Source organism: Opisthocomus hoazin, chromosome 20, assembly GCF_030867145.1.
Source record: "Opisthocomus hoazin isolate bOpiHoa1 chromosome 20, bOpiHoa1.hap1, whole genome shotgun sequence".
NCBI classification, from domain to species: Eukaryota; Metazoa; Chordata; class Aves; order Opisthocomiformes; family Opisthocomidae; genus Opisthocomus; species Opisthocomus hoazin.
In genome coordinates, this window is record NC_134433.1 from 9,248,346 (window position 1) to 9,271,376 (window position 23,031).

General features: G+C 46.2%; 1 protein-coding gene across 4 annotated transcripts in view; it reads left to right on the forward strand.

Moving 5' to 3' along the window:
* COL26A1 (collagen type XXVI alpha 1 chain) overlaps positions 1–23,031 on the forward strand; it is a 182,391-nt gene that overhangs the window by 118,612 nt on the left and 40,748 nt on the right. For all 4 annotated transcript variants that reach the window (XM_075439948.1, XM_075439951.1, XM_075439952.1 and 1 more), the window contains exon 4: positions 18,577–18,638. In XM_075439948.1, coding sequence (XP_075296063.1) covers positions 18,577–18,638 — 62 coding nt within the window. The remainder of the gene's footprint in view (positions 1–18,576; positions 18,639–23,031) is intronic.

The following is a 23,031-nucleotide window of genomic DNA, read 5'->3' on the forward strand; positions in this document are numbered from 1 at the left end:
ATTATATTATTCAGTTAATAGTGTAAAACTATGTAGTTCTGAGAATTTTGTTATGGCTTGCAGTCAGTAAGTTTGAATGCTCTGTAGTGATGCAAGGCTTTCGGCACCGAAGTAACTTGATGCACTGTCTGTAACTTGCATCTCACACCATTCCCAGAAACCTCAATGAGGATGCACTTGGTTGCTCTTATGAGAAGTCCTCAAACCTGGTAAGGCACTGAAAGACTAAATTAATTGTCTCTCCGTCCTCCTCTTTCAGAGAGTACAACCACAAATCAGTATGCTGCATTGATACAGCTCATTGGAGTTCTGGCTGCAATGACAATCTCAGTTAAAGGGGGATGCTCTAGGAGAACTCCCCACCTGAGATTTTCAGCTGTGAGTGCACAAGACAAACACTGTGTGGCCTTGTAGCCTCCAGCATCTTGTTTGGGGGCTTTACGTGGCTTTTATTTTCTGTCGTGCCTTGCTTTGAGACCTCAGGTTGGCCAGACTTGGCCTTAGGGTTTTAAGAAATGAAGTTTGGCTCCGCTTCTCTGCGCTCCTCTTGCATCTGACATGCCCTTCCCTGGCACGGAGGGCAGCTGCTTTGGTCCAGGATAACTGATTTGTAGGGTCTTCGAGACTTGTTTGTGATGCTTTCTTTGGGCTAGTAGCTGCCCTGGATAGCTGAGCTTCGCTCTGCCTCCTCTCAGCAGGCGAGGGATAGGAGTTCCCATAGCTGGCTGTCCTGGGAAGGCAGGGAAGGTACTAGAGCTACATCCCAATCCTTGCTTGCAATCATCCGTCTGCTGTAGCAAAGACAGGGAGCAGAGCGTTTTTGACTCGTTCTCTGTGAAGCAGGGCGCTGCCATGGCTAAAGACAGATTCATTACCATAGCAAGAGGTACCAGAGTTAGAAACCCATCACATTTGGAAGGGTCAGGAGCTGGAGTATTTGGAGAGAGGTTTCTGTGTGAGGCCGGGACTCCCCTATCTGGGTCCTGCTGAGTTCGGGAGGCTGCAACTGCTGCTTGTATAGAAGCAAAGCTGGCCCTGGCCATGCAACAAGAAAGTCTCAATAAGTACTGTGTTTCTTATCTGCGCACTTACAGTAAAGCTCTGATCCAGCCAGGTTGCTGCCCTGGCTTAGGATGTGTCCCAGATCCCCGCTTGCCTGCGCTGTCCTCTGCAGCCAGAGATGAGGTTGCAGTACAGGCCGACACAGCTTGGAGCCAGTTGGCACTGATAATGCTTGCAGGAAAGGCAGCAGCATGGCCATCACCTTCTCCCTACAGGTCCTCCCAGTGGCGGGCATTGCCTCCTAGCTGCCATTGCTTGAGTTGGTGGGGCTAGAAGCGGTGTGAGTGGTGCAGCACATGCTGTGGTGGTTCATCTGAGTAAAGCCATGGTGAGACTTTATGGGAACATCCCCTTGGATCCCTGATCTGATTTACCATGTCCCTGCTGAATAAATATCACTTGAAATCCAAATCTTGGGTTAAACCAGCTGAAAAAATTCCTCACATTGGCCGTCACGTCAGGGGCTTGGGGGCAGGTCCTTCTGAGACAGTTTCTTTAAGAAAAAGGGAAGAAGATGGAGTTGGTGTCCATTCCGGGCAGTTTTCTGTTCATCCACATGTCCCGTGCTTGCCCAACATTACAGAAACAACTGCTGGGAGTCACACCAGCAGCCAATTCTCAATATATTTCCCTCAAAGGATAGGTTTAGGAAGAATGTAACACTGGTGACTGTGGGACTGGACTTGGCCCGTTATCACTGCCTGTGTGCTTTAAACTTGAGGTGACACAGAAAGGCTGGAGGATTATTAAAGCATCAGCTCTCCAAAGGAATCTGTGTGGGTTTTAGTGAGTGTTTGAGGGTCTTAAGGGACTCCAGGCCTTGTCCAGATTTGCACTGGTGTAATTGCACCAGCATCTCCCGTTCCTCCCAGTGAAGATGTGTAGGAAGACAGTAAGCAAGCCTGCTGCTCAGCTTTCTAGGCATATGTGCAAAACCATCTAGGGCTCCAAACTAACCAAAACCATATTCAAAGCAATTATCTGATTGTGTGTGTTTGTTTTTAATGTGATGTTTCTAGACACTGGTACAACAAACACACTCTTGTAAAATCTTGTAACAGTTGTTTGTAGTTAGTTTCTGCAAGATGATTTTATGTGTCCTGATCATGACTAATATACATCACTTCAGTGTGACCGTCATCCTCCAGTGCTGCGGGAAATTTTTGATACTAAGACAATTATTTCCTTAGCTTGTTTAGCATTTTTCTTTTTCCTTTTTTATCCTTCTGTGCAAGAAAACACAGATACTGATTTGCTCATATATTGTGCTTTCCAAAGGAAATTGCTTTGTGGTTCAGAGACTTAAATAATTAGGTCTTCACAGACTTCGGACTGGTTTACAAAAGCAGTTGGAGTCGTCATCTCTGGTTTTACACTTGCAGATAGATAAATCTCTAGAGGCAAGGCAACCAGCCCAGCTCACAACCTGGCCCTGGCAGAGCCGGGTGCAGACACCCCCTCTGAAGTGTACTCTGTTTTTCTGTTAGGAGATGCGGCTGTGCCCGTACTGCTAAAGGCCTTCCCCCAACTTGACTCCGTCTCTTCTTGTCACAAACTTGCTTTTAGCGTGTGCATCAGCCACTGAGGCGGTGCTGGATTCTTCTTCCCATGGCTCAGCCAAAACAATAGCAGCTGCTCTCCCTCTTTGAACCTGGGACCACTTTTTCCCCATAGCATGCAATTGAGGCAATTACTGCCATTATCCAAAAAAAACCCCAAACCGACCCCAAGCCCCTTTTACATTCAACCAGAATGGCTCGCTGCAGCCTGTTTCATTCAGTAGGTTTTTCTGTGGTTGTATTTCTTGGAAGCATCATCTCCAATAGAGACACAGGGCTCTTTTACAGGCTTATTTCAGCACTTTGAGAGCACGAGTGAGTGTGTCTGTGCATGCGTGCCTTGCTGTGGGTGGGAAGGGGGGAAGTGCTGGCAAGAGTGCAAACGAGCCGAGCGGGGAGAGTGAAGGCGCTTTCATTCCTTACCAAGTTTTGCTCTGCAAGCTGAATAAACTTCTCTGCTGAACCAGTGCTGTGCAGGGCGAGGGTTTGACACGTTCCCAGTGATAATTGCCTTGTCTCCCCCCCCCAGGTTCATCTGGCCGCCAGCACGGTTACTTTTCCAACCAGGACTGGAAGTGGGCAACACAAACATCATGGAAAAGCAGAGCTTAAGAGCGAAGCGGGGTGCCCTCTTGGGTGGGGGGCCATGGCAGCAGGGATGCCCTTTGCTTGTGGGAGGAAGCATACAGGAGGGCTCTCTGAGTCTCTGCCCTTTGCCTCAGTTGCCCTCCAGTGTCTGGAGGGCAAAGAAAAGGGGAGCTGGAAACGCCCAGCTCCTCTCAGGTTCAGGGAATTGCCCAGGCAGCACCCAGTGAGCAGTAGGAAGGACTGTCCTGCTTGCAATTTTCTCGCTTTTCCTTGGGTCAGCATCTGTGAGGGGACACTAGGCTCCACAGACTCTGGGTGTCTGTCCCAGGGTGCCTGTTGTGTTCTCCTCCCTGCAATTAAAACTCACTCCCCTGTTTTCCCTGAGCTGCTCGTGCTCCTCATCAGTCTTTGGGGTGGTATGTTGAGAAGGGCCAGAGAGGGGTTGGCTTGACGAGGCGAGTGCTGCAGAGTGCTCAGAGGGAAGGTGGCTGTGACTTTGTTTGCAATTGCAGGCTCCTCTGTGAGGAGAGGGGCTTTTCAGCCTTTGGCATCCAGCAGCCTGGTGTCTCCTCATGTCCCAGTGCTTCTGTGACACTCGCGTTGGTGTCTCTGAACAGCCTCCCCTGAGAAAACCGAAATGGTTTTAAAGGTTCAAAGTGAATGAGAGCTGATTTGTTGCTTGCCAGTGCATGAACTGTATGTCTCTAAACTCATGGTGAAAGTACCTTGAAAGTGCTCTGATGCATGTGCAAAAGCCCATCCAAGGTTTTAAATTCAACCGTATATCTCTAGTGATGGTTAATCAATAAGGAGCAGAATTTACATAGGAGTCTATGAACCTGATGGCCATGTGCAGGTTTTGTGGAAGATGAAAATCGTGGGACCTTTGAAGCAGCACATATGCTGAGCAGACGAGTTGCTCCAAAGGGCTGGTTTTGCAAAGCAGCGGTATGCAAGGGCATGAAGAGCTCACACTGATCTGCCTTTTTGCTCTCCTTGCTAAACACACACTCAGCAGAAAAATAAGCTCCTATGAAGCCTTAAATTAGGACGAGCATATGTCTTTCTGCCCCTTCCTCTGTTGGAGACGTGCTTTGCTTCATGCTTTAGCTGCAGTTCATCTTTCTTTGTGTGCTCTGCCCATGGATGTTCCAGAACATGCCTCTGATTCCTCATTAACGGCGCTTCTTCAGCATAGAATTGGCCGTTCATCCCAGGCGCAGCTGGAGTGGGCAGTAGCCAAGCAGGGCAGAGATGGCAGACTGGGAAGGAGCTGCCTCAAATCTGCAGTGCTGCGTCCCATGGGTGCGACCCTGAAAGTGAAGATGCTCAACACCTATTCCTAGCACTCACTGCGGAGCCCAGAGGGCATCTGGAGGGCGTAATGACTTCAGGTCCTTCCTTGAAATCCTTAGTTCTTATTGTGTCAGGAAAAAAAATCAATGTCCGAATAGAGAAGTCAGTCCCAGCCCTTCTGGGAGGGAAGGATCCTTCAGGTCTTGTTTCTGTCCTCGTCCTCTTTTGTATTCTCTTCCACGGTTGGGGATGCTATTGCTTACTCCTTTCAGTTACTTGGGCATGTCCTGGCACACGAATGTCCTGCTTATCTCATTGAACCTCATATTGGAACTGCCCTGCAGAGAAACTAAATGACAGGTCCGAGGACGTGTGGGTAAGTGTTGTATCAGCAGGAATTACATCTAAATCTTCTGCAGTCCTTATTATTGGTCCCACCACAGACCAGTCTTGTTTCTGGATTGTCTTTTTAAAGTGGTGATTTGTTTCCTTGGTCTCTCTTCACTTTGTGGTTCAATTTCTCCCCTGATGACTGTGCTCTTTTCAACATCTGCCCTGTTCTGTGTCCGTAGAGGGCAGAAATAGTCCTGCCCCCTGCACATCATGGCCCTCTGAGGAGACACATTATTAAATTATTTTTAAATATGGCTTACTCCATTGCACACTTCCATGCGCTTTTTATGGTTTCATCCGGGCAAAATCTATCTGATGCTGCTATTCTTCTGCTAACCTGACAACAGGGGTTAGAGGATATTGGCTGGGTTTTTGTAGGGTTTTTTTTTGACTGTACAGGGAATTCTCTTTGTCAGCAGTTTGGTCTAGGAGTCCTCTAGTTGTCCTGTGTTTGAAGGTGTTTCCTCTGTGGTTTGCTCTTAGTCATTTAGCTTCCAAATGATGCACTGATTTTTAGGATGTAAGCTAAACTCTTTGGAAGTATGGGGCCAGACAGCAAAGCAGAGATGTATTGCCCTTAGTGTGGTTGGGACTTGCTCTCTGAGGGCTGAGGAGGCGAGATGACTATGCAGAAATGAACAATGAAACGTGCAGGAGGGATTCCACAGCTTCCCTGGAGACTGCATAACAAGATTTGTGCAGTCTAGAGTGTAAGTGGCACCACATGACATGACAGTTTGCTTTTTAGAAGGAAATGTGCCACATAAGTAGAGAACAGGTAGACTGAGGGCAGGAGCACTGTAAAATCAGCTCCTTCCAACTGCAACACTCATTAACTTTCATATAGGCAGGACCAAGAGGGAATAATGGAGAACTAAAAATTAGGTCTGTTTTAAGTTGCAATAGAGATCTGGCTGCAGATGCTTTTCTATATTTTCAAGCTAAAGAAGGTGAAAATTTTCTAATGCAAGTGCCTGGATTTTCTTGAATTCTGCCATGGTCTGTTTCTGCCCCGTGGTGATCTGGATCCCAACGCCTTGGGAGTGTCACTGCCAGCATCTGGCCCACTGTTTTGGGCAAGGTGAGAAGGCAATACAGTGTTATGCTGCACACTGGAAGTGCTTCAGTAGTGTGAGTTGCTGCTGTATTTTTAGAAGGTAGAGGAAAGGCTGTCTGTTTTCTGTAACACTGTGATGTTCCTCGTAGGCTCATAAGCACTACGTCACAGAGATCTGCAGATGCTTCTGGCCACACTCGGGCACTTTCAGCTCTACCCAAGGTGGGTTTCTCTGCCTGGTGTTTGCTACTGTCTGTTTCTAAGTATTCAGCCCATCAGAAACTTTAGTTTCAGGGACTAAAGTGGAATTTAAACTATCTGAACATAGTCCTTTGTGTCAAATCAAATGATTTGTTAAAGCGAGGCCAGATTTGTGGGGAGAATCAATCTTTTTTTATTAGATCTAGTGATGTGGAAAAAGCAGATAAATTTTCAGGCTTATTAACTCTTCTTGTGCCCTGCATTTGTATTACAAGAGCGGAGGGACCTGTCTATAAGGGAGACGGTGCTTGAGGATATGCATTCACATTGACTATTTTTCAACAGCCTTGGTCTGAATGCAGACATGGGTGGCATTTTTGGGCATGCTTGTACACTTTTTTGGGGAAAAGACATGTCTCCCTCTGTGTTTGGACACTAGATGTTACTACACAACAAATAATGGGTTCTGCTCTGCAGCTGACTCACTGTGCAAGTCTGGGGCTAATTACTGAATCCCTCCGTGCCTCAATTTCCATCTGTAAAATGTCACAGATGCCCACCGTTCATAAATCGCTTTCAGATTTCCAGATGAGGTGCTGTGTAAGTGTAGAATAGTGTTAGTTTATACATATTGTGCTAGAGTATAATATAAAACACATGCAACAGAAGAGCCTCGCAGATGTGTCTCTTTCAACTGGAAAAGGCAAGGCCTGGGCTGATGATTTAGCACAGAACTAATTGGGCTAAAATAGGAGATCGCTTTTGTACTGATGCAATTGTCACCATTAAAGTCCTTGTTTACCAACAGTTTTTGGAGATAGCCCAGTTATTTCCTATTGAGGAAAACTATAGCATCTTGAGTCTCGAAGCACGGCAATTTATAGCAAATGTCGACGTTTTTATAGCATCCCCCCGCTGGCTCTCCTCACACTTCTGGAAGGGGGCTGTTCCGTTGTTTGTTTTGAATGCACGTCTTGCTTGGCCTGTAGCTGCACTTAGCACTTTTTTGCTGCCTGCAACCTTTTGGGCATAGCCTAATCTCAAAGCAGAAGCATTTGACTGAGTCATTTCCATTGCCATTACTGGGTGTTGCATAGACAGGAATCCCCATTTATTGATAAGAAAGCTGTTCCTGTGGCTGCAAGCAAAAAAGTGCCTGGCAGCTGTTCAGCGTTAAGTCAGTTCTCAAAGTTTAAAGGATTTATGGGCTGTGATGGTTTGGGTTTGGGCAATTAAGTATGGTGAAGTTCTTCAGAGTGTCTTCCAGACACATTTCATGGAGAAGGATGAACTTAAACAGTGAAGAGATTTGGTTTGTTTAAGTGCCCCCAGGTTTCCTGATTGTGCTGTTGGGGCTAAACTCTCTATGTATGAAACCTAGGAGCTCCTTTGACTGCAGGAGAATTATGGTTGTGCCTTCCAGTTGCAATCTGGCCCTGTGCTTGTTTGAAAGTGCCAACATTGCCCCATTGCCAGCAGCGTCATGTGGCAGCAGGCACCAGTGATGGTGCGTTGAGTCTCTGAAGCTATCTTCTAGCTGTTTAATTTTAAAGCCCTGGTCTGAGCTTATTTGCCAGTGTATTGTTGCCTGGTGCTCTGAAGTGATTGTTGATGCTGAGCCTTTGTGAGAAGAAGGTGTGGAGTTGGGGGGAATGAAGGTGTCTCTGGAGGTATCCAGTTCCTTCTTGGTGTATTGTAGGCAAATTGCACCATTCTGCATTCGTCTGGCTTGGACTCACTGGCTGTTTTCCCTGTTCCTCATCAGTGCTCGGAGGGAGGGTCAAAATTCAGTGTCAAATCCTCCACAGCTGTAAGAGTAACATAATATTGGGGCTGAGTGTGTGGGGTGACAGACGTGGGAGAGAAGATTGGCTGACGCCCAGCCTTACCCAATACTTGCCATGTTCCAGGAGAAATCTCCTCAGATGCTGAGCCTTGTCATGAGTCTAAACTTGCCATTTAAGGCATTTTTTAGGAGAGTTTCAAGGTGGAGGCAGCTAGAACCTCAACCTGAAGCTCCTCAAACTACAAACAGCATGATATCTCTTAGGGGATACTTCTGCTATAGTGCTCATTGTGTAGATATCATAAATCAGCAAAAGCACAAATAGGCAAATTGCGAATAAGGGTTCAGTCCCACCAGAAAGTAAATGGATCCCCAGATTTGGAAGTATTTGGTGAGTTTTGGGTTAAAATAACAGGACGCGGGAATTCTGGATAACGTTTTGATTATGGATATCTTCTGATTTTTCATTCTAAAACAAGTTAGTGAGAGAAGAATGATCAGAGGGATGGAACCACCTCTCCTATGGGGAGAGGCTGAGAGAGTTGGGGCTGTTCTGCCTGGAGAAGAGAAGGCTTTGGGCAGACCTCATTGAGGCCTTCCAGTACCTGAAGAGGCCCACAAGAAAGCTGGAGAGGGACTTTTTACGAGGGTGTGAAGTGATAGGACAAGGAGTGATGGCTTCAGATTGAAAGAGGGGAGATTTACATTAGATGTAAGGAAGAAATGCTTCACTGAGGGTGGTGAGGCCCTGGCCCAGTCTGCCCAGAGAAGCTGTGGCTGCCCTCTCCCTGGCAATGTTCAAGGCCAGGTTGGACAGGGCTTGGAGCACCCTGAGCTGGTGGAAAGTGTCCCTGCCCATGGTGGGGGGTTGGAATGAGATGAGCTTCAAGGTCCCTTCCAACCCAAACCATTCTATGATAAGTAGCGTGGTGTAGCTATTTTGAAGAGTTGAAAATGTGAAACTGAAAATGAAATGTGCTTGGATAACCCCAAGTGGATATTTCTTTTACTAATTTTTCTTCATCTGGAAGTTAATACGAAAGTAACAAAAAAAAAGTCATTTGCACAGCCTTGTGCTGGTTACTAATCTGATGCACATGTTACCTTCATTGTTCTTCACATTATGGGGACCAGATAGATGATACAAGGGATGCGCCGGGTCTCCTGACTCCCCCCATCCCTTGTGTCTCAGAGAACAAAATCACAGCTGCAGAGAATTGTGGAAGGAATTCCTCTTTCTGCTGCTCAGATCTATAAGGACCATTGCAAGGTTCAGAGGGTTTTAGATAAAGGCCAACAAAGGGTAATTAGCAAAATTAGGTGGAGTAATAATCCTCTAGAGACTGACTGTCTTGTAGCCTTGACCCACTTCACTCCAGCTCTCAGGTGCTGAGTGACACTCACTAGCCTTGGGCAGAGCAATGGTGTGTGGAACGAGGGCTGTGGGGTGCTGCGTAGAGCCCCGGGGAGGAGCACAGGCATGGGAGAGCCGACGAACCACGGTGGGTTGAACCTGAACCTGAAATGTTGATGTGGGAAATCAAAGCTTTGCAGAAGTGACCCAGGCACTAACAATAATAACAATAATGCACAGTATTTTGATGATCAGGGAGGCAAATTCTTCTGAATTCAGACAATCTTTTTCAGTTGCTTAAGCTATTGTTTTCGTTATTGGCCTTTCAGCTAATTTTTTGCCTTGGCTAAAGGAAGCCAGTGCTAAATGCTCTGGATGAGGAACCACTAGTGCTTGACTGAGCATCCTAAATGTAACATGTTTATGGGTTACACGGGCTTTGTGGAGAGAGAAAGCATCTAACCCTAGAAGGTATCTTTAGTCCTTGCAGGCTGAAGTGTAATAAAACTCAAAGCAGGGGTAGAATTTAATGTCAGAAATCCAAACTGGAAACAAGATGTGTATTATTTTTATACGATGGTTAACTTTGGATGCAGTTCACTAAAGAAACCTAGGTTGTCTGGCTCTAGAGTGTCTTTCTGAAAGACATATTCCAGTTAAGCACGCGTTGTTTGGCTTGAGACTGTGAGAGATTCTCTGACCTGTGATACACAGGTGCAGAACAAATATTGTAAGAGTCCCTCCAGACTTTACAGTGAGCCTTGATTCAAATGTTTCCTTTTGTCCTGTCTGCTTCCTTGTTTCATGTTAAGTTATGCCATATTTTGACTGCATTTTTTCCCCCGATTGCTTCTCCCAGCAGGGAAAAGCAGCCTTTTCTGTAAGGGCTGCAAGACCATCTCAATTTTAGATGAACTTTCAAGCGTAGTGGAGTTCCCATGCACGCTTGGGCTGAGGTCAGAAGAGTTAGCCAGGTCCCGTGAAGTATCATTCCACGTCATAGATCACGGAGTGATAGAGAAATGAGTCTGGTTCAATGATGGTGGGTGTCAGGCGCTGGATTTTGGTGGAGTGAGGGCTGGATCAGCTGCAGGACGAGAATGTTTTCCCCTGGGAAGGAGCCCCAGCCCCTGTGGGCCCTGTGCCCTCGGCCTCCTTGGCAGGCAGGCACATGGGCTGGTTCCTGTTAGTCTGGGGACTCTTAATCTAGCTTGCATAGAGCTCTGTCTTGCTATGAGAGGTTTGTATATGCATGTTGTTCATAATACCTGTGTGTCTGTTTTCTGGCTTTTTGTATTTGCTTCGGTGGGCTTTACAGCCATGCAGTGATATGGTGGTGAAGCAGGGGAGGAAAGGGCTCTTGGAAGGGTGGTTTTGTACAATATCAGAAGTGCTGAGCACCCACAGTACCACCAGCATCGCTTGGGAGCACCACGTTCAGCAGCTCCATATACAGCGAAGCTTTAACAGACTCATATTGGATAGGTAAAATATTATCGGGGTTATTTCAGTCTTCAGGCAACTCTGCCAGGCTACATTAGTAAAATGTCCTGGGTGTTTCTAAAAACAATAGATAATACATTTCTAGTGAAACGTGCTGCATCAAAATCCAGCCATTCCTTGCTAAAAGATGAAGATGGATTGAACACGGATCTCACAATTCGTGGTTGCCTGTGAATAAATGATCATGATCTAATTCCATATGCTAACAGAGCACAGGCCGAACCAGCAAAATAGATCTTTGGCGCTGTGAAAGAGGACAAATCCCCAGGCTGAGAGCAATTAGGTATAAAATTAGTTAGTGGTGTGGGAGTGTGCATGTGTGAAATTTTAAGTAAAACAGTGTGAGTGATGTGAGCTGTTTAAGAATAGACCTGGGTGAATAATGCAGGGTTTTTGGGTCCATTTGCCAAACCAAAAAATTGGAAAGAAAAATGTTTTGGGAGAAACAGAAATGGAAATTTTTAGGTTTTTGACACAATGTAATGACTAAAATATGGTTTTGGGTCAACCCAAATTATTTCATGTGACCCGAAGTGAACCACTTAGTTTCACTTAGGACTCTTTAATTAGTTCATTTCATTTTTAATTTGGGTGACTTTTGAAATAAATGCCATTTCAAAACTTAAGACTGAAACACGTAATTAAGAAACTATGAAAATAATTTTTAAAAATATAGAGAAAATAGTGGAAAAATTTACAAAATTGCATGCAATTTTTTCACTTGAAACTACGTACCAAATTTTATGTGGGTTCTCGAATAGTCGTTGTTACTCTAAAAGTGCATTTTGTGGTAAACTTTCTGTTCACTCAGTTTGTTCAGGTTTCTTTTACAGACACTTCAAAATCACAGAATATCATGAGAATGGAAAAATATTTGTTGCTTATTCAGGGGAAAAAAGCCTTTTGCTGTTTAAGAAAGTAGACGAAAGTAGACATGAAGCATAAATATTTTACAAGCAGAAAAATATCAGATAGCAGTTCTCATAAGAAAGGAAATTTGAGCTGCTTTTTAAAGATAGCTGAGAAAGTTAAGGGTAAGGGTTATTATAATAGAGATATTAGAGAGAGGGATTACAAATGGAGGAATTTTGGCAGTGGTCGGGGTCTCCTATCAGAGATGGTGGATTATCTGTAATGGTAAAAAGGCAAAAACATTCTACAGGCATTCTGCTTTGTGTTGTTAGGCAGCCTAATAACTCACAATATATAGGTGAAAATAAAACTTTTCTTCCTGCAAAATCCTGATGTGAAAACTGTGGGAGACAACAAACCCTCTTTGGTCAATGAAACCAACTTTAAATTTCTCTGAGCCTCCAGTTCCTTACCTGTGAGGTACTATAATGATGCTAACAGTTGTGCTGAGTGGAGATGCTGTGGGGCTTTGCCAGTGCTGGTTTTGAACTTGGGTTAGAGGAACTGTGTGCTGCAAGCGAGTAGGCTATGGTTTTTGGTAGTTATTGAACCCAGAAAGTGGGCAATAAGAAAGATGCTCTCTCTGCCTCCTCCCTCCCCCCTTCCATGTTTCCCTGTGGGTGAGACCCAGGCTCGCTCTGCCGTCTTTGTGCTGCCAAAGCAGAAGGGATGCTGTAAGGCGGCGGTGTGTTCTGTGCCCACCCAGCCCACGCGCGCTTGCGTTGGAGCACGCAAGGTTTGCTAATTCAGCAAGAATACATATTTCCCCTGCAGCTGAATGCGCTGGCATGCTGGGGAGAGCAGGGACCTAACGAGCTCTTCTGTTTTCGATCGGGTGCCTTGGACTGTCTGTCCTGGCATTGCTGCTCTGAAAGACCCCGACTATCTGGGGCTCTTCCCTCGCCACTGGCTTTGTCAAGAGGTGAAAATTTGGAATGCACGCAACAAGTAAATATCATGGTAGTAAGCTGAGAGACTCTTGCAGCTGAGTCGTAATCATCCTACACTACACAAAACTCGGAGAGCTTCCCCTCACAGAGAAACAGATCTTGCTCCAGCTTACTGGGACCTGAGCCGTGGCCATGGCGTACGATATCCCAGTAGGAGCCCTTCCCTCCCGCAGCTCTCCAGACCTTTGATTCCTGCTTGCTCTTCAGACCGGAGGCTACCGGGCAACACAAACGTTCTTCCTCTCCACGGCTGCTGTCAGCCCTTTGCCTTTGACATGCTCAAACCCTGTTACAGACCTACAGACATGACTGATTCTAAACAAGTATAATTAATAAAGTCTATCTAGCCAACATCTGACTTGCATTAGAGGAAATGTGTTGAAAAAAGAGATCCCAGGTTGGCTGAGATTTATGGCTTGGGCCTGCTATCCTTCACAAGCACTGGTGAAAGCTTCTGCAAAGGGCCAGAACATAAACTACTTAAGGAAACTCAGTACCCATGTAAAAAGACTGGAAGGGTCAAAGCAGACAAATTGGAGAGGGGTGGAGATGCAAGCCCAGGCTGGCTGTCCCCTACTGAGGGCCACCCAGGTAGGCACAGGAGACCTGTGTTCATATTTCTACTGTGGAATTTGACTTGAAATTTATTCTGTGCTGGAATCTGAAAGTGTTGGGGTTTTTTTTCCTGGCTAAACTGTGTGTATGCATGTGGCAACAAGTTGGCAGAGCGGTTAGCGGCCTGGTGGTTTATCTTGTGAGTGCCCAAGTGCAACATCGCAGGTGCTCACTGAGTTGACAGTAGAAGTCAGCTGTGCTTTCAACTTCCCTGGTGAGTTTCAAGCTTCATCCTTCTCTCCTTGCAAAGAAACATGGTTGCTTGGACTCATTTAGCTCTCTTCACTCATGCTCTTCCAGATTTGTTCAGGGACTACTGTGAAATTGTCCTGGAGAAAGACATCTACTAACTGAGAAAAGCTGGTCTCCTGCTTCCTTTGAAAGACAAAATTTTCTTTAGACTGTACCTACTCAAGTTGTGTGTTACTGATTTGTAAGACAGTGCACCCCGAACCGTAACAGTGTGGTGCCTGAGACCTGCTCTGAGCGGTCCTCATTGCGCAGTTGCCGGCGCAGAGTTGAAGCCACTGTGTTGTGTTTTGTGGTGCTGCTGTTGTGTTCCCAGGGCTCTAAACGTGGGCTGTTCTTGTGGCCTTGCTGCGGCTCTGGTTTCCTCCCCCTGGGGATAACCGAGTTTGTCCTCTTTGTGCTTGTCCATTTCCGAAAAGTGCAATGGAAGTGGTGGACTTTATCAGATGGAAAGAGAAGAGCTGCCAGGCAGGTTTTATCACAGAAATCAAATATACTCATTTATTTCTCTCTGTGTATGTAACTTTCGGTCATTTTTCATCCTTTGACCTCGGGTCTTTTACAGAAGAAACATTACACTAAAAATGGATGAAAGGAAAGTAAGACTCGGAGGAGGAAAGTACATTGTTTAGAGCGCCGAGCAGGTTGAAGCATGAGCTGCAAATGCGATTCTTATGTCCCGAAACTTGACTGGGTGCTACGCCTCATTGCATTGCAAGGTTGAAGTTTCTTGTAATGGCAAAATACGGTCTTGAAAAAACTGACTGCAAAGATTTTATTTGTTTAAACAAAGGCTTTGTGATTCCAGAATTCTCTTCCCTTTCATATGCTATAAACCACCTCCTCCGCCTCCCCTCTGAAATATGAATTTTGGAGTAATCCATCAAGAAAGAGAGAGACAGAGCCTTGATCCCTTGACTTCAGTTGAGCTGTGCAATTTATATCTACCGAGCATCTGGCTGTAGGGAAACCAAAAGCCTTTTTAATATTCTGCAGAGACTCTGGGTATACAAATGAGCATGGGCTGTCAGAGCTGAGAAATGGGGCAGAGATGCCAAGAGGTTTCTTTGCCATTTTGCACAAACTCTGTGGCCCCGTGGTGAAAGTTGGCCTGGATTTTTTCACTCCCCTCAGTGCCACTGCGATAATTGTGCTGAAATCATTAGAGCCTCATTGGTATAAAGCTGTTATCATGCCTTTCTTGTTAATCTCGATTCGAGTGAGGAGTTTGAAGACTTGTGGGGCTTTCAGCCTTGAGCCGCTGAAATGTGCAACTATTTAATCATGAAATTGTGCAAAAGCTGCTCAAGCCCTGCAAAGCAGGAATGCCCTGTTAGTGAGGCACCTGAAGTCATCATTCACGGTGCAAGTCGTTGCTTGTAGCAGTGTATCTGCAGGGGAAGCCACACGCTTAGAGCATGATGCCTCTTTGCAAAGCTGCAGCACTGGAGGCACTGGCTCAGCCTTTAACCAAAGACCGGTCAAATGCAGCAACCGTTGGATCAGGGTTAAGTGGGTCACTGCTGGCACAGGGTACCAGCCGGCTGACGGTTGGACTTGGTGATCTTAGACGTCTTTTTCAACTTTAATGATTCTATGAGTTGTTATTTTCCAGCATGCCAGGTCTACCGCATCTCTGTTATGACAAACTTCGCTTTCTCTCCAGTTGCATTGCTTTACCCATGCAGCTGGAGAGGGGGAATGGGAGGGTGGGAAGGGAGAGGTGTGCTAGGACAGTAACAGCGAGACATTATGGAGACAGACTGGGTGTCACGCGATATGCTGGTACAGTATTACGTTCATTATCTCAATTATTTATCCTCCCTGCTGGAACACTTCTAAAACAAATCCTACCATGTGTTTTGAGGCTGGGCTTCATAGAGTGAAATCACAACTCCTTTCCTGGAGTTTAGGTGGAAAAATACAAATCTGCCAACTAAGAATACGAGGGAAATAAACTGTGGTTCTGTGTAGCAACAAGTGATGGATTTCTGCAGATATGGAAAGCGTCTGCTCTGGAGTTCCAGGTCAAAGAGTATGTGTATTTGCCCCAACGTTATATTCGTTGCATGTGAAATAATGATGTGAGATTCTCAAGCTCGTTTTAAGAAAGCAGACTGCTTTCACCCTCATCAGAAAATTCAACTTCACAGTCCCAGGCTTTGGAACCACTAGTCATCAGGATTGGGCACTAAATACTTCAGTGCATAGCAGTCAGGGAAGATATTTATTAGCTTGGTTTGTCACCACCGTTCTCAGGCCTTCTGCAAGGACTAATAACGAACCCAGACCTTGCGGCAACCTAGTCCCCAGTGTGCTGAGACCGAGCTTTGAACGTAGTTTCTGTAACTACAGTACTGAGCATTAATCTCTGTGTTTGAAAGCATCGTCCATCTGTTGGTTAGCTAAATAAATGTCACAAGGTTTTGTTGGCAGGATGGCTTGCCTTAGTAAGATCTTTTGCATTAGGATGTCTACTTTCTGAATTAGTTAAATGTCTTTTGGGTCCAGGCTAAGCACCTTGGTTGTGGATCTGGGTTTCCAGGCATTTCGCAAAGGAAAGGATCAGAGTTCAAATCCAGCTTGAGCTCATTTAGTTCTCTTTCTGACCTGGGCTGTGTTTTCCGTACGTTTTGGCAGGCATCACTGACATGGAGATGACATTAGTACAAATCTCACCATGCAGTGGCACTGCTGCTTCCTCCCCCATTCTGTCATTTTGTTCACTTAAATCTAACCTTGCATGCTGCAAACGCACCTGAGAGGGCTCTTCGAGACACTCTTCAAGAGCAGGGAGGGCTGCTGGACTGGTGCTGTTCATACGCTCTGTCCGGCAGAGACGATCAGAGTATCCTCCACCCCGGGAGCTGGTTGATTCACCCTGTGCAGAGGGGTAGTACAAGCCCTTTTTTATGAGCTAGGCTCTCCAAAGAGAGCTTAAATGATCCATCCATCTCAAATTATGCACAGAGGTAGTTTTCAGATGGTTCAAGTCAGTCTCTCTAAACCTATGGGAGTTATTAATATGTGCAAGCCAGCAGAAGGGAGAGAAGGACTCCATATTTTATTTGCTCTGTAACACATCTGGTACGCCTTTTGGCTCTTGGGAGCACTGGATTTATTCAATCTTATCTTTCTATAGAGATGAGCAGGATCAAAAGCATGAAGCTGGTTACGTGCAGAACGTAATTCCCTGTTTTACTCACCACAAGCAGATCCAGACCAAACAAGTCTCACCCATTTCCTTCCCTGTGGGACAATGCACTTGTGTATTTGTGGGCGAATTCAAGCCAAAAAATATTGCCCAAGATCTGTTGCAGAGAAGAAAAATCAACAAATATTATTTCCTGTTGGGTGAAAGAAAGTCTAGGTCAGTATTGACCTGTGAGGAAACCCACCAATCTAAGTGTTCCTGAACCATCACATGCTTTGTCTGCAAAATGTTTGGGTATTGTGAGGTGGAAGCTCTATGTCTAGCTATTTTGGGAAGCTATGCAGCTCCTCACAGAGGGTCAAAGAGAAAATTTCTTTGGAAGGTTTATGCAATGGGTGATTGGTTGCTGTTAGCACTCAAGCAATCTTCTTAGACTGTAAATCACTAACATGGAACAACCAAGCTTCCTGGCCCTCTGAGCCATGCGCTAAAATCTTTGCACGGCTGAGAGCCATCAGTACATGTCATGTTCTTCATAAAACTGGAAAGTGTTTGTGGATGAAGACTGGGGAGATTCCTTGGGGCTTCTTGTGCCAAAGGGGCAAAGCTTGTCATGGGGCACAACTGAGTCCCAGGTGTCAGGATGGGATTTAGTCAGGCCAAAACCCGCGTTCACCCATCCCTTGACATGGGTGGGCACTGGGTTTATTCAACATCTGCTGCATCAGTACAACCTCAGCCTGAGCTGCACCTGTATGGTTTGTTAAGGAGCTGGAGGATTACAGGTCAACCTCCTTATGGAGCTAGCCCTATGGAAATACCAGGATTAAATGCTACTTCTGTGGCCAGTCAATGAAAACTATCTATGGCCCTTAAGAAGCCCAGAAATGCACACAGAGGTGTATTTCTCCTCTGTGGGACATAAGATGGCAGTGATTCATCACCTGAGTACGGATGGTTTATTCTGTGAAATACTTTAATGCTGCAAGTCATTTTCCATTTTTAAAAACTGCTGCGCTTCAGAAGTCATGATAGGTGAGCAGTCCTGTCTGGCAAGCTTCTCTGAGAGCTGAGAATGGGTAGTTCAACACTGTGTTGATTAAATCTATGTTCAGGGTTTTATCCTGCTTCATGCACTTTAAAATTGCTGAAATGAAAACAGAGGCGAAGCAGCAGGCCTTCTGTTTAGATAAGCGATGTCCTTTCTATCAAGCAATCATTTTAAACTGCACTCAGAGCCGATTATGTTAACGTTTGTTCTTGCTAAGGCATCCTGTCAAGACCCCTGTGGTGCTTGCTGCCTATCTGTTGCTTCTGTGCAGTAAAATGAAATGGAAACCACTTCAGCTCAGGTCTGCATCAACCCCAGAGTCCGTCTTGGATTTTCTTCCTGTCACTGAGACAGGTGATTTGTTGTGGGAGTAGCAACAGGGCCTAGGGGCCCAGAGATGAAACAGGACTCCATAGAGATGGGCATTTTGTATATTCATTGCTTTCCTCAGTATTTGACCAAGACATCGCAGCCTGATGTCCTGGGAGGTGGGAACATGTGCCCCACCAGCTTGCACCAGTGGCAGAACAAGTGTCTCTGCTGGTGACAACAGGTCATGCTGGTTGGCACCACAAAAAGTCTTAAAAGTAATCTACCTTCTACCTATTGGGAACTTGGTTTCACACTGTGCCCCACTGAACATCCCCAAACAAGGCGCGTGTAATGTCACCGTAGCTGTTTACCTGTGCAGTGGATTTGAATGCTTATCTTTCCCCCATAACTAATTTTGAAACGCTTTTCTGTGTGCCTTGGATCAAAAAGGGAGCAGGATTTGCAGACTGAAAGCTATGGATTAAAATGCAAAGTACGTAGAAATTTTGCATCATTTTGTTTTGTTCTTTCTAGAATGCATGAACTGCACGAGACTAGCGGATATGACTGAGAGGCTAAACACGCTCGAGGCCAAGGTAAGAACCTGCCTTTATTCTTCTGTTTGGCAAAAATTTCCAAGGGTGGCTGGTGAAAAAGATGTCAGGTTGGCAGCCCTGGAGAGATCAAGCGTCTGTCCTTCCACCCATGGCAAGGAGCAGGTGGTGGTTCTGCCCCAGGGAAGGAGAGCAGCCCTGCTGTGCACGCGGGTATTGCTCACCTCCAGCCCGGCTCCTGCCACTTCCCATGCAGCTGCACCTCTGCCTCCCTGCTTCCCTCTGGCTGCTCGGCTCAGCTCCTCCTAAATAACGTTCAGACCTGGGAAATAACGCCCCGTGTGTTTCACCACACTTCTCGCTGTGTTTGCCTGGTATAACCCTGCACTAACGCCGCGTCCACCTTGGCTCCGGCCGGCTCTTGTGCCGGGCTCGCTGGCTGCCAGGTAGTGGTGTGTTCAGCCTGCACTTGCTGCTGTCACAAGCATGCAGCTGCTAATAAATAATAAATAGCTCATTGGTCTCGACTGGAACGCGTTGGCTCAGGTTTTGCTTCAGAAACCGAGGGCAGATGGAGCCGTATGAAAAATCTCTTGCTTTCAGCTCGTTGATAACGTGGGGATGTAAAGCAGTGATGCCCCTGCCTCAGGAAAGAAGCAGACTCTGACTGGTCTCTCTTGCTAAAAATGCCTTGTAGAAACCTTACCAAAGTAGGGAGCAAAACAGGGGAGTAATGGTATGTAGATTTTTCTAAGAAAAGTTGTTCATTAGCCTTCTCTTCAAGTGCTATCAAGTCCTACTTTTTTATCCCTTTCTGGAAAATGGGAGGCTTTCACGCAGCATTTTGTGGAGACAAATGTTAAGGGGAGACCTTCAGGTTGTGAATTTTTTTTCCTGCAAATTGTTTTAATTTCTGCTTACTGGGATTCAGATAAATCCTTCCAGTCTAGCAACAAAGCAGCTGAGACAGTCATTCCCCTTTGATCTGTGGTCCCTCCTATGACAGCCCAATCCTGGCTGTTAGATATAGTGCTTTGGTCCCTTTAAGGCATGTGCTGCTTTTATTATTCATTAACTGATGGTTATCAATGACATAAAAGAATTTGGGGAGAAACCTTTGTGCAGGGGGGTGGTGGATGTGTGGTGGTTTTGAGGCCAGTGCATGATATTATGGTAGTTTGGGAATTGTCTGTGCTGAAATGGAGTGAGCAATGTTGTCTGGAACTTCCTCAAAGCCTTCTTGGTTATATTTCACTACAGGAAAATTAAGGGTGGGGGGAATGAAATTCTGGGGAGCAGAACTGTTCAAGTGAAAACAACTGTTGTAGTGCAAAGGACAAAGATGAGCTGGATTGTTTTTCCAAGCAGTGGGACCTTGGCAGGTGGGTGTTCTTTGGCAGCGAGGAGCTGGAGGCGTTTGGAGAGGAGAGAGGGGCTGGTAACTGACCTCTGCGTGTGCAGTCCCGAATCCAAGTAAGACATGGGACCAGCCTCAGAGAGACGTAAATCAGCCCTCCCGTGCTCAGCCTGTAGCCAGCTGTACCTTCCTTCGCTTTCCAGGATTTTCTGTGTCTGACTTGCTGGAAAATGATAACCAAAGACTGTCCTGATGTGAGAGCACCCGTGCTCTGCTAGCTTGTGCTGCTTGGTGCTTGTGTCACGTAACAGAGCGCAAGAGGCTGATGGCAACCTCAGCTGGGGCCCTGGCAGGACTGCATGGAGGAGGAAGGAGATCCTACCTGCCCAAATCCCCTCAAGAAGTCTTAGCCCAATAGTGAAACCGCGCCCAGATCAGTGGGATGCTTACAGATATGAAGCTGGTTTAAATCGGGTGGCATTCCCATTGTTACAGATATGAAGCTGGTTTAAATCGGGTGACATTCCCATCACCTGAAAGCATGCTGCTCTCTGGAGTTGGCACCAGCTGCCCACAGTATTTGGGAAGTGCTGCCTGCTTGCCTTCTCTGTTGGAGCTCTAGTGAAGGCAGGAGCACACTGTCTCCTGCTCTAACCTAGGACACTTGTGCACCAACTGGTGTTTGTCTCCTTGACTGGCAAACCTGACGTGCTGTCCTTAGGAAATGCTTCCTACGTTGGCAGCCACCTGGCTGCAACCTGCTCACTGTTCAGGAGGGAGCACTCATCACCAACAAACACAGTGTTGATGGCTGGAGACTTCATAGTCGTGCAGACCTGCTGATGTGAGGAACAGCGAGGCGGACGCCTGCAGAGTTCAGTGCCAGGGTGTAGCCAGCCAGACGCTGGAGATGACGCTTGAAGGATTTCGGTACTGCCTCAGTCCTAGCTACAGCCAAGCCCACACCACCTCCTCTCTGCCTTCTGGAGAGTGGGGCTTTGGGCAACTCGATTCTTGTCAGCTCCTGGGCATAGTGTATCGTGTGTATTAGTCCTGTAGTGAGGCAATTTGTGACGGTGTTGTGACGGGTTTCCTTCTGAATTTACGACAATCGCACAGAGACCCAAGTCGGGAGCAAAGTTCTTTGAAGGGCTTACATTTACAGAGGGAAATCAGTTATTTCTTTCTATTGTGAAGTACTAAAGACTACGTCTCTGCAAGGGTGCTTTCTGCAGCACAGCCCAGCAACATCAGTATCGATCTTTTGGCTTCCACTTTGTTTGAAAAGCTGTGGGTGCTGTGCAAGAATTGACTGTAGCAATTAAATGCAGACTGAATCAACATTACACGAATGCTGGTGCTGTACACAAGAGAAATATGCTGATTCGCCCTTTTTTCAAGGTTAATTTAAGTTCAGATTGATCTGTGTAGCCATGTAATGACCTCAGTTGTTGTTATTCAATAATAGTTAGCACCATTAAAAAGGTGCTTGTGTTTGTTCAGTGTTGTCTGCATTCCTGCTCTGGATTTTGGAGAAAGATTCCTATTTTGCCGAATGGTGTGGATGTGAAGCTGTCTCTCAGCTCTCTGAGAGCTTGTAATATCTCATTTCACAACCACAACAACCTGAAGCTGTTCAGAGGAAGACAGGAGTGATGAGATGGGCACACATGTCCCTGGCCAGTGTTGGAGACTGTTCCCCCCCTGATTTTGGTCTTTTGTTCCACAAAGGCAGATGTGGAAGTTCCTCCTTCCTATGTGCAGAGATGGATTTTCCTGCCACAGTCGTACTCCTTCTGGAGACAGATGAAGTTGAGGAGCTTTGCTACTTTTTCTCTTTTGAATTTCACCCCAGCATGACTGGTGAGCTCAGAGAATGGCAATGGGTAAGATCAGCCGTCCACCAGTTTCAAGCAGGTCAGGCCACTGGCACCTGCTGTAAGGGCTTTGAGGCACATGGAGCCTGTGTGGAATTGTTACAAATACTGTGAGGCCCAAGGGTGAGAGCAAATGTATGGAAAGCTACTTCTGAAGGCACTGTGGACCTGGGCATATCGGTGCTGGGTGAGTTGTTTTCCTTTAATAGAGTAGGTTAGAGACAAGTGAAAAACCATCTCTTCCTTGCACCTCTGCAATGCAGACAAGGAGCCAAGAGCCTCCCTTGGTTATGTGTGAGGATATGTAAAACGTGTGTTTGTTCTTCTCCAGTGGCTCTGAAGGGCAAGTTAAGGAAACTTAAACTCAGTCATTGAAGAAGCAGCTACGAGACTGTGGTTTCTTCTTTCCCTTCCCCTCTGCAGGCTATTACAGCTGTCCCCCTAGAAAATGGGGATATAACCAGAAATGGTCTCATCTTTCTTATTAAAAGTATGAGTTGGTTCATCCAACTTGTAAGATCAGCGTCCAAATGAGGTAATAAAAGTAACCCTCTGATTTTTGTAATATGAGAATTGGATCAGAAAGCGAGAAGCAAGAATAAACACAGAGAAAATTGAATGAAAAATGCCTCGCTAGGGACCGCTGTTTATAGAGTCCTTGGGGAGGAGAGAGACTCTGAGACATGGCTGAACTGTGCAGCAGAATGAACTCTTCATGTGTCTTTTGCTCCCCTTAATGTTGCTCTAGGTTGTGCTTGTAGCTGTGTGAGATGTTTCTGCAGGTAGGGAGGTCAAGGGAGGTGGAATCAGGTTCCATCCTCATCTCCCCTGTTTCGAGTTACCCTGTCATCTCCCCAGGACAGAGTTGGCCTGCTCCATTTGCTTGATACCAGACCCATTTGGGTGCCAGAGATTTGAAAGCTTGATTGATGGTGTTGAGCGTGAAATCTACAGGCCATGGGAATCTACGTCAGGGAGGATGGTGTTGAGCCTGGGGTCAAGGACAAGAAAATGGGCAGGCTGGAAGAAACCTACCCCATCCCCAAGCCCCAACGTGTCAAACCTTACTTCTCTCCCATGACGTCTTACTTGACCTCGCTACAGCATCCCCTGATCCTGCGGGGAGCCTCACTGGTGGGAGGGCAGAACGAACCCCGCTTTTATTTCATATGAAAGGTTTCTCCTTAGGCCAGCACAGCTT